This window comes from Manis javanica, chromosome 9 (genome assembly GCF_040802235.1).
Source record: "Manis javanica isolate MJ-LG chromosome 9, MJ_LKY, whole genome shotgun sequence".
NCBI lineage: Eukaryota > Metazoa > Chordata > Mammalia > Pholidota > Manidae > Manis > Manis javanica.
The window spans coordinates 68,062,392-68,079,804 of record NC_133164.1 but is presented as its reverse complement, the minus strand read 5'-3'; the positions used below and the strand labels follow the sequence as shown (position 1 = coordinate 68,079,804).

The following is a 17,413-nucleotide window of genomic DNA, read 5'->3' as shown; positions in this document are numbered from 1 at the left end:
CAGTGGCAAAGACCAAACAGCCCACAGAACCTGGGGGTATTAGTATCTGGCCCGGTGAGAAAACCTTTGCCAACCCCTGATTTCAGAACAGAAAATCATACTAAATTAAGGTTCCCTTTTAAAAAACATTTGCCCACACATATTATTTCACTTCCTCTTCATTTAGCACTTTATACCCTGGCTTCAGAACTCAGCACACTGTAACCAGCGGCTGTTGCTTCGAAGTGCCCCCCACATGGCTGGTCCTTTTTGGGAACTTGCTGTGCTAGTGCCCAGAGAATTATTTCAGATGTCTTCCTGCCTTTCAAACTAAGCCCAGGAATGATGAGAAATCTTCCCACACATTTATTGTCTGCCAGCCAAACAATGACTGACTAAGCCTTCCTGAAAGTCTGACTACACCATGACATGTGTGGAGAGAGAAGGAAGAAGGGGTGGTCTTCATTTGGCCCTGGGCAACTTGTCTGTAAGTGGGCGAGGGGTACCGGACTCACTGCTGTTGCCCAGAAGCTTCTGCATGCAGGGGACTGTGGGCCAGTCGGAGAAGCCCCAACTCCCTAATCTGGACGCTGACCATCACTATTCTCGTTCTGGCTACTGAGGTCCACGCTCTCAGCTGTCCCAGCATAGATTCCCCCAGGGGCAAAATAAGAAGTTTGCACTGTCTCAGCTGGGGAGAGGGCTCTGCTCAGAGACTGTGAGGTTTCAGTCCGACCTGGAGCAGAGTCTCGTTCTGCCTGCACAGACCACCTAAACACAACTCCCGTGTGCTCTGGGGTGCTGAGCTGACAGTCCTGCCACCTGCCTACTGGCTCCCAGCTACATGGTTTGGCACCTGCCTTGCCAGGGGTGTCCGTGTCCAGACGCAAAGCTGCCCTGGTGTGGGAGAAAGATTCCAGGGTTGGCTTTTTATAAATAGGAAAAGGCTCATGTACAATTCAGAGAACTTCAGTGATAGCTTAGTTTCTCAATACTCAGGACCAATAGAAAATGAACAGTATTCTCAATAATCCAGCGGGACTAAGAAGTTTACAGACTTTGAATTTGTCAATCGAATTTTGGGTCTGGAAAGACTCTTACACATCGCCCAACCCTATCCTTCTTTGAACAAATAGGAAAACTAATAAACAGATGTTAACTGACCTCATAGATTCACATGAAGCCACAAAATTACTCAGCAGCAAAGCCAGTTCTTCTGATTGAATCCAGTCATCTCTCTGCTCCTTCTGCTCCACTTGAGGATTTGAGACAAGGTTCATGATTCTAATCAGAACAGTCATTCCCAGGGGCACAGTAGCTTGCACAGTTCATTCATTTTCTTTAAAAAATCTAAAGTGTGTTCAATAATTCTTACCTAGCCAAGTTCTTCTGGGTGTTTTTTTGTTGTTGTATTTCTGAAACAGTTATGGTCTGACACACAGGATTGGGCAGCTTTTCTGAATGTTATACATGTGGATTTTTAGATCTTGTTTCATATCAGAGTATGGTGCCCATATTTTAGAAATAAAGTGGCCCAAGTTAATTTGGTGTTTTCTATCAGCAGCATCAGTACAGTTTCTAATTAGATTGCTTGTGTCAGAATGAACCTGTTCAAAAATACTGCTGTAAAGTATTAACCCAGAATCTGTAAAGTATTAACCAATAGAGTTAGTCTCTGGGATTGTTCCTTTAGGTGGCATCAAAGATACACTGAAGTGGCTAAATGCATCGCTGAACAGAGAAGCAAGCCGTTCTAAAATTGGATACGATTCGCACACCTTGATGCTGACCTTTGGATTTTTCCAAGGCTTCCAACTTACTGGGAATTGGCAGGTTTTTTTCCCCCAATTCATAGATTTGAGGCAAGCCAAGTACATCATGTCATACCCTAACTTAACATACAATTACATTAGTCTCTTAAGTAGATATCTGAAAAAGTAAAGAAGTAAAAACCTTCCCCTTCTGCCAGCTAGTTAGACTGGGTCTTACTGCCATACAGAAGGAAGTTAACAGACAAGCCATCTAACTTTCTTTACTCATTTTAACAGAACTGCAAACAAGACTTTGAGAAGACATTAATTGAGAGTTTTGGACTCCTTGTGCTGGACGCCAGTCATAGTTACCTTGCTCTCTGCCATCTTCCCAGTCATGTTTGTTTTTTAAAAGGCAAATAAAGCTTTCAAAACTTTATTCCCCACACTTTGACCATCCTCTGGTCCTCCTGCAAAGTCATGCAAATTGTGGCGATGCAACAGGGGGCAGAGGTGGGGGTGTTGCATGGGGTTGCGTATTGTTTCATTTTAGTTGTGAAGTTCAGTCATAACCATCATTCCTGGTTTAAAATTCCTTTCCTAGTATCTGTCTTGACAATTCAGAAAAAGAATTTCCTCCTCGTGTTGTAAGATTATAACCAGAGGTGGTTTTTCTCCTTCAAGTTTTCGAAACAAATAAGGGTCATTCACTCTGGCATTTTCTGCCTCCTCTCCTGAGCCTGGAGGGCAAAGGTAATCCTGGGTAGCCAGCTATGTGAATTGTATCAAAAGTTCTGTCGGAAATGACTGTAATTTCATTTCAGTTTCTTAAAATACATTGTACTTTTCTGCCATCTTAAACAGAAGCACTTGAACAAAATTTAGATGTAGCCCCTCTCCTGAGGTGCATATGTCCCTGGATTTTATATGGAGGGGCCTCACCACCCTGAAATTTTGGTGTTTATTGGTGTCATTTGAATTTGCTTGTTGCCTCTTGTGTTTGTTAGAAATCTGCCTATTTCCAGCTTTCATTTCCATTTCTATTCTGCTGCCTCCAGATCGGACAGAGTTTTTCTTAGGAGTAACTGTGCTGCATTACCATCCTTAAAAGGCTTTTCTATGTAAGTCCTGGCATCAACAACATCACAGTATTTTTTTGGCTGCTCAGGGCCTTTAGCTCACTGCCTTGTTCTTGACACTTTCCAGAGAGACCAGAGGTCACTCATGGCTGTGCCACCTGAATTTTGTCAGATGTAAGAACAAATGCTAAAAATGAAGAGTGAATGAATTTAGAGGTAGCCAATTTTTGTCTTTCCAGTTTTTAAAAATTGCATATTCTCCTTACAATGAGTGAGCTGTTATTTATTTTCAGGATTCATTCAGAGTGATAAATTGGAAACAGTCATGAGGTTAATTATTTCAGTGTCTGAAGACAGCCAAGTGCTTTTTTCGTCATCTGAGGTTTTGAGACCTTCTCTGGAAAACTACCAGTTGGCAAGCCCTGTGCTTCGCCGTCACAAATTAAATCACGGCCGTTGTGCTTGTCTTTCTCACCCTATATCCTGCGTAAAAAAATACCCTCAGGATTGGCATCTGTCTTCAATCTTCATGCACTTCTTTCTCATTTTTGCTATATTCTCAGACGAGTTACAAAAATGGGAGCTATAAGGGAAATGATCTAGCAGGAATCAAATTTTGCTTTTTAATCTACATATCAGTCAGATCAGTCCTGATTTTTTTTTTTTTTTTTTGAAGAGTTGAAATTTTAACCTCTGTTACATGTTTGATCTTTGGAACAACTGGTCTTTGAGAACAGATTGGGTGCTGTCAGAGCCATCAGATGTGGGGAGAGAGAGAGAGAGAGAGAGAAAGAGAGAGTGTGTGTGTGTAAAATTTTACATCAGTGTTTCAAAATGTGGCTTGACCATGGGGTATTAATACTGAATGGCACTACTAACAGTAAAACCCTGATAGTTTCCTGGATTAGACCCATTAGAGTTGTTTAGATAACACACTTTGAATTACTTCCTCTCAGGAAACATTGAAACTAGAAATGTTAACCAGGCTCGCATACCAAAGCAGTTAGAACACATTGTTTCTTTTGCTATTAAAAAAATTTTTTTAAGGAAACAAATGATGCAAATAAATCACATCTGTTGAAACCAGAGGAGACTGGCTCAACTGCCGAAGGAAGAGCATTCGTTTATGAGATGCTCCCTCCGTCCCACACAGCGACCACAGGCCGGTGGGTACCCTCAGCCCCGGGGCTCCTGCACAGCCCTACGGCGGCATGGGCCACCGCATCGGGCGGGGCGGGGAGTACACGGCGCACACGCACGGGTTACGCACTTTATTGCGCAGGAGTAGGAGTGACTTCCTTCGAAAAGTACACACACGCGAAAAATGTAGACAAAACTGTTGGATGTGCCCAGAGGTTGACGTTTAGTAAGGATGATTTTGATCTGTCTCTGGTCACGTACCGTCCGGGCCGCGTCTCCCAGGCCGCGTGGGCGTCCTCTTCCCTGTGGTGTGCGGAGCTCACTGGACCCGTGACTTCTTCCTTCTGGAAGGTGCATGTTTATTAAAGTGTATTATACGCTAGGAAAAATAATGGCGAGTACTGATTTAATGAGCTGGAAGCAGACACGTTCTTGTATGCCTTCCCGCTGGAGAGGCGCTGTGGGCGCGCTGGACGCCAACTGGGAGCGTCCGAGAGAGTATATTCTCGGATCCCCTGAGAACCCTCTCCAACACCCCTGTCTCCGCTCTCATCCAGGCGATGTAGGCCGAGTGGAGTGCAGAGCTCCAGGAAAGGAAGTGTGCCGATGTGTCTCAGCATTTCGGAGGCGAGTCTCCCCTAAAATGGCGTATTTCGAATCATTTCGATATGCTCACTTCCTTTGGGATGTAACAGTAGCGATATTTCAGGCCCATTCAGACATGCAGTTTTATTCTGGGATAATACATTCAATAAAAACTTGAGCAAGTCTTAATAAAGGAAGGATAATGCTTACCAGTGGTGGTTTGGGCTTGAGTGCAGCAGTGGAAGGAAATAAAACACCAGTGTGAAAATAGGGCAATGGGAAAGGCAGTGAGGAACAGGATTACAAGTATCAAACTTCTATTGCCAAAAAAGTAGTAATAATGGCTTCCGTTTATTGAGAGCTTGCCATTGTGGGAAGTTTTTTGCACACATCGATTAAGCTTGCAAAGCAGGTGATGGTGTCCTCATTTTAGAAGTGAGGAAACTGAGGCCCAGCAAAGTGAAACACGTGGTCTCAGTTCACCTAAGAGTAAAGGTAGCATTCAAACTCAGCTTGTAATTTAGTTACTCGTATCATACAGTTAATAGTATTGTACCAGTTAAACCAAAGGGGTTTCCATTCATCTATACCAGGGTTTGGCAAACATTTCCTGTAAAGGGACAAAGGGTGATTGCCTGAGGGTTTGCAGATCCGCAGCCGCTCTGGCAGCCCCTGTAGAGGATAACAGCCGTAACCTTTGTGAGTGAATGAGCAGTGCAGTGTCCTTTAAACCTTCCTTTACGAAGTCAGAGGGCGGCCTGGGTTTGCACTGTAGGCAGTAGTTTTCTGGCCTCTGGTGTAAACTTAATTAGATGATAGCTGAAAATAAAAGTCAGGGATAGAGCAAAAGTTAGATTTAATAGCAAACAAATCTTTATAAGGGCCCTTGATAATCAGTTAAGAGAATAAAATAACTGAAATCTTGAAGTTATAGGTCCTGTAGGGAAAAAAGTCAGTCATCATAGGCACCAGGTACTGTCACTTATAAATGATTTATTTAGCTTTAAAAAGAAATCCTAATCTGCATCTTCAAAATACAGTCAAGGTCATAAAAAACACAGAAGGACCAAGGAGCTCATAGATCAGACTGGCTGCAGTGTGGCACCCTCACTTGACCCTGGAACAGGAAAAACGACATACTTGTAAATAAATAGCAAAATCTAAATAAAGCCTGTAGTTAATCGCACTGCATCGGTGTTAATTTCTTAGTTTGGGTAAGGTGCCATGGTTACATAAAATGTTAACAGGAGAAGATAGGCGAACGAGGTATGGAAACTTTCTATTACCTTTATAGCTTTTCTGCAAATCTGAACTTGATCCAAATAAAAGTTTAAATTTATTTATCTACTGTTTTATTTATTTAAATTCCTAAACTTACTCCAATATAAAAACCCAGATGAATGCTGAATCTGAAGGTAAACACAATTAAGTTGAGGTCTTGTTAAAAAAAATAGTAACACCTACCCCTCCCCCCTGTTCTGAGAGAAATCTTCTGCATACGTGGATGTTTTATTGCCCTTGTCTAGCTTGGATTAACACATAGTCTACAGGCACACACCTGATCATCCACATTTGCTCTCTTACAACACTAAACTATGTTTTCTACCTTTATCTTGTATCTACCTACCACTTCAGCATTTTATTAAAAATAATAATAATAAAGAGAGAAATGTGGTATGCACATATAAATCAAGTATAAAAATCAAATGGATATTCATATTTGAACTGACTGTTTATAGTTCATAATGCATGATCAAAACCAAAAGCCTCTGTGATGACTGCCCTTGTAATGTTCACCATGTAACTTATTCACTATGTAAGAATTTGTTCTCCATGTAAGAAATTGTTCGTTATGCTTCAGAAGATTGGAGACTGACGAAAATTAGACTTGGGGTGGATTAATGATTGTGCATTGAGCATTGACACCCCTATACAGAATTTTATTGTGGTTAACAACCATTTGATCAATAAATATGAGAGATGCCCTCACAAAAAAAAATAATAGTAAGTACACACTTCCAATTGTAAAATAAATAAGTAACCGGGATGTAATGTATAGCATAAGGAATATAGTCAAAATATTGTAACAACTTGGTATGGTGATAGCTGGTACCTAGAATTATCATGTATATAAATGTTAAATCACTGTGTTGTACACCTGAAACTAATGTAATACTGTGTGTCAACTACCCTTCAATAAAATTAAAAAAAAATAGTAACACTTACCTGAGTCACCTAAAATGGACTTTAAACCTTAGGAGCCCAAACCACCATGAAAGCAATATTTTGCTGCCATTTAAATACTAATAATGCCTCCTAGAGTGAGATTTCCTCCTCTATAGGGACAAAAGAGTTGTTTGTTTTCTTATAGCACTAATGTTGATTGACAGATTACTTATTCCAAAGGTTAAAATTAAATAGAGGTGACCTAGAATAGTGGGTGAGAAATTATTTACAAAGATTGTTACTGCCTAGTTTTCTAAACATGTGCTGATGATTCCTGCCCAGTATGCATGTCAGCATGGTCAGTCACTTTATCCACTTTTTTATTAACATAAAGGGGAAAAAATCAGTCTCAGGCTTAACGTGAGCCTGAGACCAAACCTGATAAAGATAACATAACTGTAGATGAATCTCACGTGTAACTAAGATACATAAACCTTATGACACATACTGTCAAAGAGAACCGCGCAATATAGTTTTAAGTACATCATGATCATGTAGAGGTTATTTCAGGTCTGTAGGATTATTTTAGTATTTGGGAATCTATTATAATATAAAAATTAGTACTTCAAAATTAAAAATATATGACCATCTTATTGGGTATAGAAATAGGATTTGATGACTTTATTTCTTTGTAAAAACTTTTAGTAAACTAGGATTGGAAAGACACATTACTAATATGATAAAGAATATCCATCTCAGACCAACAAATTTCTCATAGTTGTTATTAAAACACTGATATTCACATTAAAATCTGGACAACCCTCTCACCACCACCACTCTGCGGTGGAGTAGAAAGGTTGAAAATGAAAAAGATGATGATAAAATTGTCATTGATTGGATTTGATACAATCAACTAGGAATCCCAAGAGAATCAACTGGAAAAAGCTCTTAGAATAAGATTACTGGACACACAGAACAGCAAAAAAACATGTAGAAAAACTATGAATGAATAGCAGTGTTCAGGAATTGATAATGAAGGCAAGCTTAAATACTAATAAGGGGAATAAAAGATCTGAATAAATGATGAGAATTAAGTGCCTATTTGGAAATGCTATTATAATGAGGTCACTTCTTGCCAAAACACCAGTTTTTTCACTTCCAGTAAAATTACCAATGCAGACCATGGACAGAATGATTGTAAAATTTGTCTGGAAAAATAAGTAGGCAAAAATATCTAAAATTTTCCTATTGTCATGCTTTTTTATACTTTTTGTTTTCAAATAATTTCAATTTAAAGAATTGTTGCAGAATGATATGAGATATCCACAAACACTTTAGCCAGATTCACCAGCTTTTAACATTCTGCCACATTTATTGTATTATTCTCCACCCACGCCCACACATCCATATCCATAAATGTACATAAAATAATGAATTTATATTTTTCTGAGTCACCTGACAGTGAATTGCATGAAATCTTTCCCTTTACTCCTTAACATATCAGTGTGTATTTCCTAAGAATAAGGATATTTTCTTATGTAAACAGATTGCCTGCAGGAAAGTTAACAGTGATGTAATACCCTTATTTACAGTCTATTTTCCAAATTTGTCAACTGTTGCAATAGTGTGTGTGCTTTATAGTGTTTCTCTTTTCCTCTAGTTCAGAATCCATTCAGTAAAATGCTTTTACTTTTCATTTCTTTTTATTTCACGTTAATCTGAAACATTTCTTTATCCCTTCCTTGTCTTTTGGGAAGTTTTTTCAATACACACCAGGTATTTTACAAAACAGTTCTCCATTGGGGTTGTTTTGGTATTTCCTAATGACTAGATTCTAGTGACACACCTCCAGATGGACGGTCACATAAGCAGGTCCTGAACCTCTCAGGGCATCGCATCCAGAGGTCTTGACGCGGGCACACCTCTCTTTGGTGAAAGTGAATTGGAGCCCTGATCAAGGTGTGTCCACTCTCTCCACTCTAGTTACTTTTTCCTCCCCTTTCACTTAAGTAGCATTCTGAGAAAAAACACTTTAAAACCATGCATACTTTTAATCAAACTTGTCCTATAAATTCAGCATCCATTGATGATTTTCATACATACCAATCTTTAATAGTTGCCAATTTATAATTTTCCAAGCCCACTGGTCTTCTACATTTGTCAGCATTTCCCTCATTCATTTTTTTCATTCATTCATCTTTTTGTTAACAGTATGGACTTAGATATTCCTATTTTATTCAACAGATTTTAATTTCTTGTTTTAATAGATTTTAACTCATTATGGGCTTTATTGTGATGCTCAAATGGTCCCAGATATGGCCAGTAGAGGCCAGTTCAAGGTGGCTGCTGTGTCCTTTTTGACATTCCCATCATCCTGAGCACTTACTTCTCTATTTTCTGGCACAACAAAATGTTCCAAACTCACTTCGTACTTTTTCTGTCCTAGCCCTAGATTCAGTCATCTCTCCAGGAGCCCTGATCCCTCTTAGTGGGGAATGATTTGGGCCGTGATAGTGATAGTGGGAGTCTTTGCTTCTAGTTCCTTGGAAAGAGCAAAGTTAAGAAATGTGTGTGTGCGTGCATGTGTGTAGTTTCCTAAAATTGTGAGCTTGTGTAGATAACTCCAATTCCATTCCAACCCCTTAGAGTTCTTTCTTGCCTTTCCCAATTCCCAATTCATATTTCTGTCCCCTCTTCTACAGTGAAAACTCTGGCTCCAAAAAGATCAGCACATTTTCCCAGGTGTTCAGTCCTGCAGTTCACATAAAGCTGTTTCAGAGTCACCGGGCCCATATCCCAACGCAAAACAAGTCTACTGAAAAAATACAAAAATTCTTGGTCTTTTTTTCCTTACTGACACCATGGGTTGGACAGGGCTGTAAAGTTACTAGGATGATTTCGTGACTCTGTCCCTAGTGTGATTAGTTTACTCATTCGAAGTACATTGGATTCTTCTGTTACTGTTTGCATCCAGCTTTCAGGGATTTTTAAGTTGCTGTTGACTTGATTTTAGTTTTTGAATTGGTAGAATATTGGCATGCCTCCTAAGTGGTCAGAACACCACAGCCAGGTACACGCCCGCACTGTCACTCCCTCCCACCAGATACCTCTGTCCCCTACCTTCAGTTAAGTACCAGTTTCATTGTTTTCTGGTTTACTTGTGTTCCTTTATATATATATATATATATATATATATATATATATATATATATATATATATATATATTAATTTTTCCTCCTTTCTTAAAAAAGGTAGAATACTATATAAACTTTTATGCACTTTGCTTTTTGTTTTTTACTTAATACATTGTAGGCATCATTTCCCATCAGGTCGTGGAACTCCTCATTCTCCTTTTTGCACACCACTGTGATGTGCACCATCGTTCACTCAGCCCAGCTCATGTTTGGGCATTTAGGTTGGTTCCAATTTCTGCAAATACAGATAATGCTACAACAGGTAAGCCCATACATGTTGTATTTTCGTACCTTCGGAGGAACGACCTCAGGGAAAATTTCTCGGCATAGGATTGCTGGATGGAGGTATAAACACATACATAGTAGTTGGGTAATGCCAAATGCCCCACCACTGGGCTTGTATCATGCTGCGTTTCCAGCAGCTATAAACAGGAGTGCCTGTTTCCCCACAGCCTCACCAACAGGGTACAATGCCAAGCTTTTGCATTTTTTATCACTGTTTAAGTGAAAAGTGGTATCTCAGTGTAATTTTAATTTACATTTCTCTTACTATAAAACAAGTTGAAGATCTTTTCATAGATTTGAAGGCCATGTGCTTCTTTTTAGAGAATTGGGTTTTCATGACTTCTGCCTATTTCTGGAGGATTTTTTACCATTTTTTAAAAGCTCCTTACATATCAGGGATGTCAGGTCTTCCCCTGTGGTGTGTATTGCACATATTTTCTCTCAGTCTGTTACTTTACTTTTGACATCACTCCTTCTGTTACTTACCATCCAAATACTTTTTGAGTAAGAGCAACGACAAGTGATGGAGGGTTTTAATATCAGATCTGAAAATGTACGATAAAATGTAGAAATTAAAACAGCATAGGTAAGCAGAAAGGTCATTAGGATAAATGTCTCCCAAATAGATACAAATATATGTATACAAAGAGTGTTTAATAAATTTGGTATATTATAAAAGTAGCACATCAAATCAGTGATGAATGATGGTTATTTAAGAAGCTGGACATTCTGTTAGCTGTTTAAAAACTAAGGTTGGATCCCAACCTTTAATAATCTGCCAAATATTTTAGTCAAATAAGTTAAATATTAATAAATGAAACCATCAAAATACTAGAAGAAAATATTGATGAATTATATATCAGCATTTCTCAACCTCAGCACTCTTGAAATTTGGACTGGATGATTCTGTGTTCTGGGGGCTATCTTTGTGCATATAGCACGTTCAGCAACATGCCTGGCCTCTCCCCAGATGTAAGTACAGTCCTCCCAATGGGGACAATCAAAAATGTCTCCAAACATTGTCACATGTCCCCAGAGGCCCAAGGTGGAGGTAAAATCACCCCTGATTCAGGAAGACCAATCTGTATCATCTCAACTAGTAGAAGCCTGCCACCCAAGAATGAAATCACAAAGGAAAAATTTGAGAATGTTTGCTACATTGGAAAAAGAATTAGTACTTAAAGAAGCTATGAAACTGAAATTCAAGCAACAGTTTGAAAAATGTAAGTGATATTCACAGTACACAAAAAGTGACCAGTAAGATTACTATCCCAATAGAAAAGTGGTTGAAGGACGCAAATAGACAATCCATAAAGCAAGAGATCTAAGTAACCAGATAAACGCCAAAAAAATTCATTATACTACTAATCAGAATATGAAAAAACAAATGCAGAATGCATGCTTTACCTTTGATACTGATGAACATTAAACTTACTCAACATGGGTACAGGGGACAGAGAATTTCACACAAAGGAAAAAGTATACAGACAACACTGAGTAAGCACAAGGGTGATAAATTTAGATCTTTTAAATATACACATACCTATGTCTAGGCAATTCTACCTCTGGCCTTTAGCCTAAGGAAATAATTGGGGGTGGGGGAAAGCTCATTGTAGTACTATTTATTCATTAATGCTGAACATTGGGAAAACCTATCCATTTAACAATAAGGAATTGGTCAAATAAATTAAAACATATCTATATATAATGTTAGGTCATTATTACAATTGATGGTATTTACTTGTACAAGGGAAAAGGAATAAATTATAGTGGGAAACTCACAACAAAATTGTGTGTGTGTGTGTCTGAAATAGATGGATACATCTCTTTTTTCTTTATATAAAATTGTTAACAGATTATCTTTAGTAGTAAGATTGCATGGAATTTGTTCATTTACATATTTTTCTAATATATTTCTTCCAGTGAACATAGTTTGCCTAGTAAAATAAAAGAATGGGGGAAATAAAAGTTTTAAATCTGTCCCAATTCCAATTTTAGAAAATTCAGTAAAATTTTCATATTTAAAAATATGGAATTTTCTACAGTAGCATTTTTTTAATAACTGAAAAAGATATGATAATTGTCCCAAAATATGTCCCAAAATAATTATCCTCCTGATAGGCCACTCCACATAGGAAGAGAAGTGGGAAGGATATTTATCAGATCACTAACCGTGGCTGTATCTGAATTAGGCTTGTGGCTACTATTTTCTTTCTGTATTTTTTTTCTCTATATTTCCCGAAATTTTATTAATGAACAAATTACTTTTTTCTTCAGAACAAAACATGTTTTTTAAAAAGCCTAAACTAATAGCATCTTGTTTTTAACCACATAAATAGAAATGGAGTGGCTAAATTTAGTATTAAAACCAAACAGCATTTTCCCTTGTGTGTGTGCTTGTGTGTCTTAATAGCTAGTCATGTATTTGTTTGACTAAAGGAACCAATGAAACGTGATTTCTCCCCTCGCAGGTTGCATCCGGAGAATGCAACGAAGACACGGAGGTTTACAACATCGCCCTGTGCACTGGGGACGAGCTCACCCTCATGGGGCAGGCGGAAATCCTTTATGCAAAGACTTTCAAGGAGAAGTCACGCCTCAACACGATCTTCAAAAAGATTGGGAAGCTCAATTCCATCAGCAAGCTGGGAAAAGGCAAAATGCCGTGCCTCATTTGCATGAACCACAGAACAAATGAAAGCATCAGCCTCCCGTTCCAGTGCAAGGGCAGGTTCAGCACCCGGAGCCCGCTGGAGCTGCAGATGCAGGAGGGGGAGCACACTATCCGCAGCATCGTGGAGAAAACCAGGCTCCCCGTGAACGTGACGGTACCCAGCCCGCCGCCGCGGAACCCCTACGACCTGCACTTCATCCGTGAGGGCCACCGCTACAAGTTTGTGAACATCCAGACCAAGACGGTGGTGGTGTGCTGCGTGCTGCGCAGCAACAAGGTGCTGCCCGTGCACTTCCCGCTGCACCTCACGGTGCCCAGGCTTAGCCTCCCCGAGCACCTGGGGAGGGGCGAGGGCTGGCCCGAGCCGCTGGTGCACCACTGGCTGGGCGTCTGCCAGGAGCAGTTCGACATCGACGAATACTCACGCGCCGTGCGCGACGTGAAGGCGGACTGGAGCGAGGACTGCCGCAGCCCGCGGAGGGGCCGGCGCGCCGCGCGCAGCCACCTGCCCAGCGCGCTGAGCCACGCGCGCGAGGAGCTCACGCAGTCCTTCCACCGCCTCTCGGTCTGCGTGTACGGCAGCAACCTCCACGGCAACAGCGAGGTGAGCCTGCACGGCTGCCGGGACCTGGGCGGCGAGTGGGCCCCCTCCGCCCACGAGGTCCTGCCCTGCCTGGACCCGGCCGGCTCTGGAAGCGACTACCTCTTCCCCGAGGAGAGCGAGGAGGCGGCGGGCGCCCCGGGCAAGCCCGAGCTTCCTTACGAAGAACTGTGGCTGGAAGAAGGCAAGCCCGGCCACCAGCCTCTCACTCGCTCCCTGAGTGAGCAGAGCAGATGCGATCCGTTCAGAGGCTCTGCCCGGTCCAAACGTGCAACCTCCCCTCTTCCTGTGCCCGGGACCCTGGCAGCTGCGGGCAAGCCCTCCGAGGCCGCCCTGCCTCCGCCTCCAGTGCCTCCCAAGTCGGAAGCCGTAAGTCATTTCTGGTCTGGGTGGTGCTTGTCCTCTCTCTGCTCTGTCATCCCCTGGTTTATTTTCTTTCCTCCCCAACAGAAGATTATCAGAATGAGAGAATTTGCTTCATTGGGAGTGAAATACAAAATGCTTGCTACCTTGTTTTTACCACTTAGGAATTAAGAGTTTTACTTTACGTTTGATGAGAAACTGAGAGCGTTCTGTAGAAGTTTAAACATGACTCTGGCTGCTGCCTAGAGAAGGGATGATAAGGGGGGAAGACCAGGACCCGGGGGCTAGAGAAGAGGCCGTTACAGCAGCAGGTAGGAGAGGAGGATGCCCTGGGCCACAGCCCTGGGTGGCAGTGCATGGCAGGGAGGCATGAACTGCTTCAGATTGTGTTTTGGAGGCAGTGCTGACAGTATTAACTGACGAACTAGATGTGGGTGGTGAAGGAGAGAGAAATGAAGGAAAGTGCCAGGATTCTTAGCTTGAGCAGCAGAGTGCAGGGAAGACTGAAGGAGGGGTGGAGATGAGACATGTCACATCATCTGCAAACTTTCCTACCACCCAGGAGTTACACTGAGATGAGGGCATAGTGGGTGGGTGTGCGTACACACACACACACACACACACACATGCCAAAGCAGAACGGGTGCTGGGATGGTTCTGTTTAGCACCTTAAACATCACTAATTCAGAGCTTCAGGGACGTCTGTCAAACTTGGTACAAGAGCCAGTACTGGACAGTAGAAAGAGCCCTTGGTTTTGACCATGTTATTGGATTGACAGGCTCGGAACCTCTGCTACTCGTCTTACACCACTGGGCTTCATTATATCTGAGGGGAGAATGCACTAGCGGTAATGGGGGTAATTCTGTTCATTTATTTGCCAGGATCTGTTGCAATGGGTTTTTTCTGTCTAGCAAAATCCTTTTTAAAAAACTTTCATGAGTCACAATAAGTAGAAGAATTCAAATCAAAACCCATCTGACTAAAGCACAGATTGGAGAGAAGAGGTCTCCGTGTACCGCTGTCCACTCTCTGCCCCCACCACACGTCCTCAGGACCTCCCCCCACCCCCCGCGCCCCCGGGACCTTGGGACTATGCAGAACCCTGTTCCAAAACTGTGGAATCACTGGGTGAGATGCCAGAAATATGAGCATCAGTAAGACCTGGACTCTGGACTCCAGTACCTTTTGGTTTTATAGAGAAAGTGCCAGATGAATAGAAGTGGTGAAATGTGGTAAGCAATGGAGATACACATGGAGAACATGTGGGAATTCAGAGAAGGAAACTGCTAGCCGGGTGATGAATACAAAGTCTGCATGCAGATTATGACATTTTAAATGAACCGAGAGAACGTGCTTGACTTGGAAGAGCAGAGAGGTGAGAAGCGCATTCCGGACAGAGCAGTGTGAGCAACGGTGTGGAGGCCAGGGCAGGTGAGGAACAGAGGTTCTGCTGGGCCAACAGAAGAGGGCACTAAATTGCATAGGTGTCTGAGGGCAGTGGCAGCTGAGAGGCAGCAGCAGGCTCATGGCAGCCCTGAACACTGGCTGTCTGCGTGAAGCCCTCACTGCTGCCGTTCCCTCAGAAAAGACCTACCTGGGGCTCCAGACGTGAGAGTTCCCCAGAGACTGCCTCGTGGGCTTCCCCCCCGCTCCTTGCAGAATCTCCCAGGGACCTTCAGGCAAAGCCCAGAGGCCCCGTACCGCATGCCCAGTAGTCTGGTGGGGTCGGAGTCCTTGGTCCTTTAATTCATATCACAAGATATTCCCAAAAAACACAGGTACAAGGTAAGGGGATACTCTTCCTGACACATACTCCAGGCAATTTTAGGTATGTCTCAATTCAGCTAGTGTTTGGAGTTACTCACAGCTTGAAGTGCTGAACTTCAGTAGGACTGTGACACAAGCTGCCCCTGTAGACCTGTGGCCACGCCTGGTGCACAGTAAGAACCGGTTTGTCAGCTGATTGACTCGCCCGTGACGGTCATGCTGTCATTTATGTAATGAAGTCTAGAGGCAGGAAACCAGTGCCCCTTGTTTTTTCTGCAGTTCATGAAAGATGAGCAAGAACACAGACATGAAAAGCCCTGTCATGACCTTGGTACTAAAAGAAAAATGTTTGAGTTAAATTTGAAACTAAAAGAAAATCTCACAGAGAAAAATATTTTGGCCTCCATTCTAAGCTATAATTTCTCATGACATAAGATAATCTTAGCATAGCATGTCCAGTGTTTTTAGAATGCTGTCATCGTAAAGGTATTTTATAAACACCTGAAATCATTTAACTTACTTAAAATACCAAAAAAATTAGGCATTTCAAATGAAGCCATATTTTTTAACTGGTTCTGTGACCATGAAATGAATTTTCCTTTTTTAGGATGTATGTGGGGTCCAAAGAACACCATAATTATTAGATGTGGCTTCAGCCTGTAATTTTCAAAAGGGGACTTTAATGGGGCCTCAGTTTAAGTGCCCCCCGGAACTGAATAAACCTTCCTCGGTGTTACAGTAGAGGGAGTCCTGGGAGAGAGCCGCGCCCTGTGCCCAGCAGCCATCCGGCCAGTAATTAAAGGCAGTGTGATAAGTTTCCAAGTGAGGCCACTTTGAACTGAGACAGCATCTGAGCAGGCGGTGACTCCCACCGGGTCTTCAGGCGAGAAGGTGCTGGGGCAGCAGGCCAGAGTCCAAAACCGCGTGTCTTTCATAGGAAGGGAAGTAACGCTGTTGATCGCCGATGGGCCCCGTTTGGCCACAGTCCACAACGCAGTCCCGTGAAGACCTGGAGGTGTGGCCTATCCGCTGCAGAGTATGGCAGCCTGTTCATTTTCTTTCAGTTCTTCTAATCTCCACTTGCTGCCTCCACATCTTAAGTTCCAATACATATTTTGCTTTCCTTCCAGCAAGTTTTGACGGTGTTTGTTTCTGTAGAAGTGAGAAGAGCCCTTCCTCCGGCAGCGCAGAGGCCTTCTGTGTCTCCCACGTGGTGCAGCGCGGGCACCTCGGGGCAGCGGCCAGCACTTCCTGCCCGTGTCCTAGAGCAGAAAACCAGAAAGTCCAGAGCAGGAGTCATCGCTTCTGCCCCCTCAACATGCCTGCACTTGCTGTGGCTATTTAAAATGATGTTCTAGTCTTCATGGGTCTTTTTTAAGATTGTTTAATACAGTTGTTGTTTTTTTTAAACACAATTATGCCACTTAGCTCTCTGGACTATCAGAGGCTGTTCCCTTCCTAAAGAGACTGTCCCAAGGAGAAGCGCAGTTCCCGGCTCCGGGCACGGAAGGGATGCAGCCGCTGTATTCCTGAGAACCGCTGCAGATGAGCGTAGGCTGAGGGGGCGCGCGGGCCCGCGGCGGGCGGACATCTCTACTGCGTAAAATCGCACAGAGCCCTCGAATGGGAATGATCTGACAGCCCCTCCTGCGCAGATTATCCCTATTGGTTCCTACTTTTATTCTAAATACATCCTCTATTTACTACATTGTGGGCCTCTATCCATAATCTTAATTTTCTGGGTGTTGTCTAATACCGCTAAAATATTTATCTATATGCACTCTACAGGTGAGTCTTCAAGAGCTTTTTTTTTTCCTTTTTGGAAGG

At 42.2% G+C, this 17,413-nt stretch overlaps 1 protein-coding gene across 3 annotated transcripts in view; it reads left to right on the top strand.

Moving 5' to 3' along the window:
- GAREM1 (GRB2 associated regulator of MAPK1 subtype 1) overlaps window positions 1-17,413 on the top strand; it is a 173,152-nt gene that overhangs the window by 144,555 nt on the left and 11,184 nt on the right. For all 3 annotated transcript variants that reach the window (XM_073212728.1, XM_073212727.1, XM_073212729.1), the window contains one exon: window positions 12,652-13,824. In XM_073212728.1, the coding sequence (XP_073068829.1) occupies window positions 12,652-13,824 (1,173 nt within the window). The remainder of the gene's footprint in view (window positions 1-12,651; window positions 13,825-17,413) is intronic.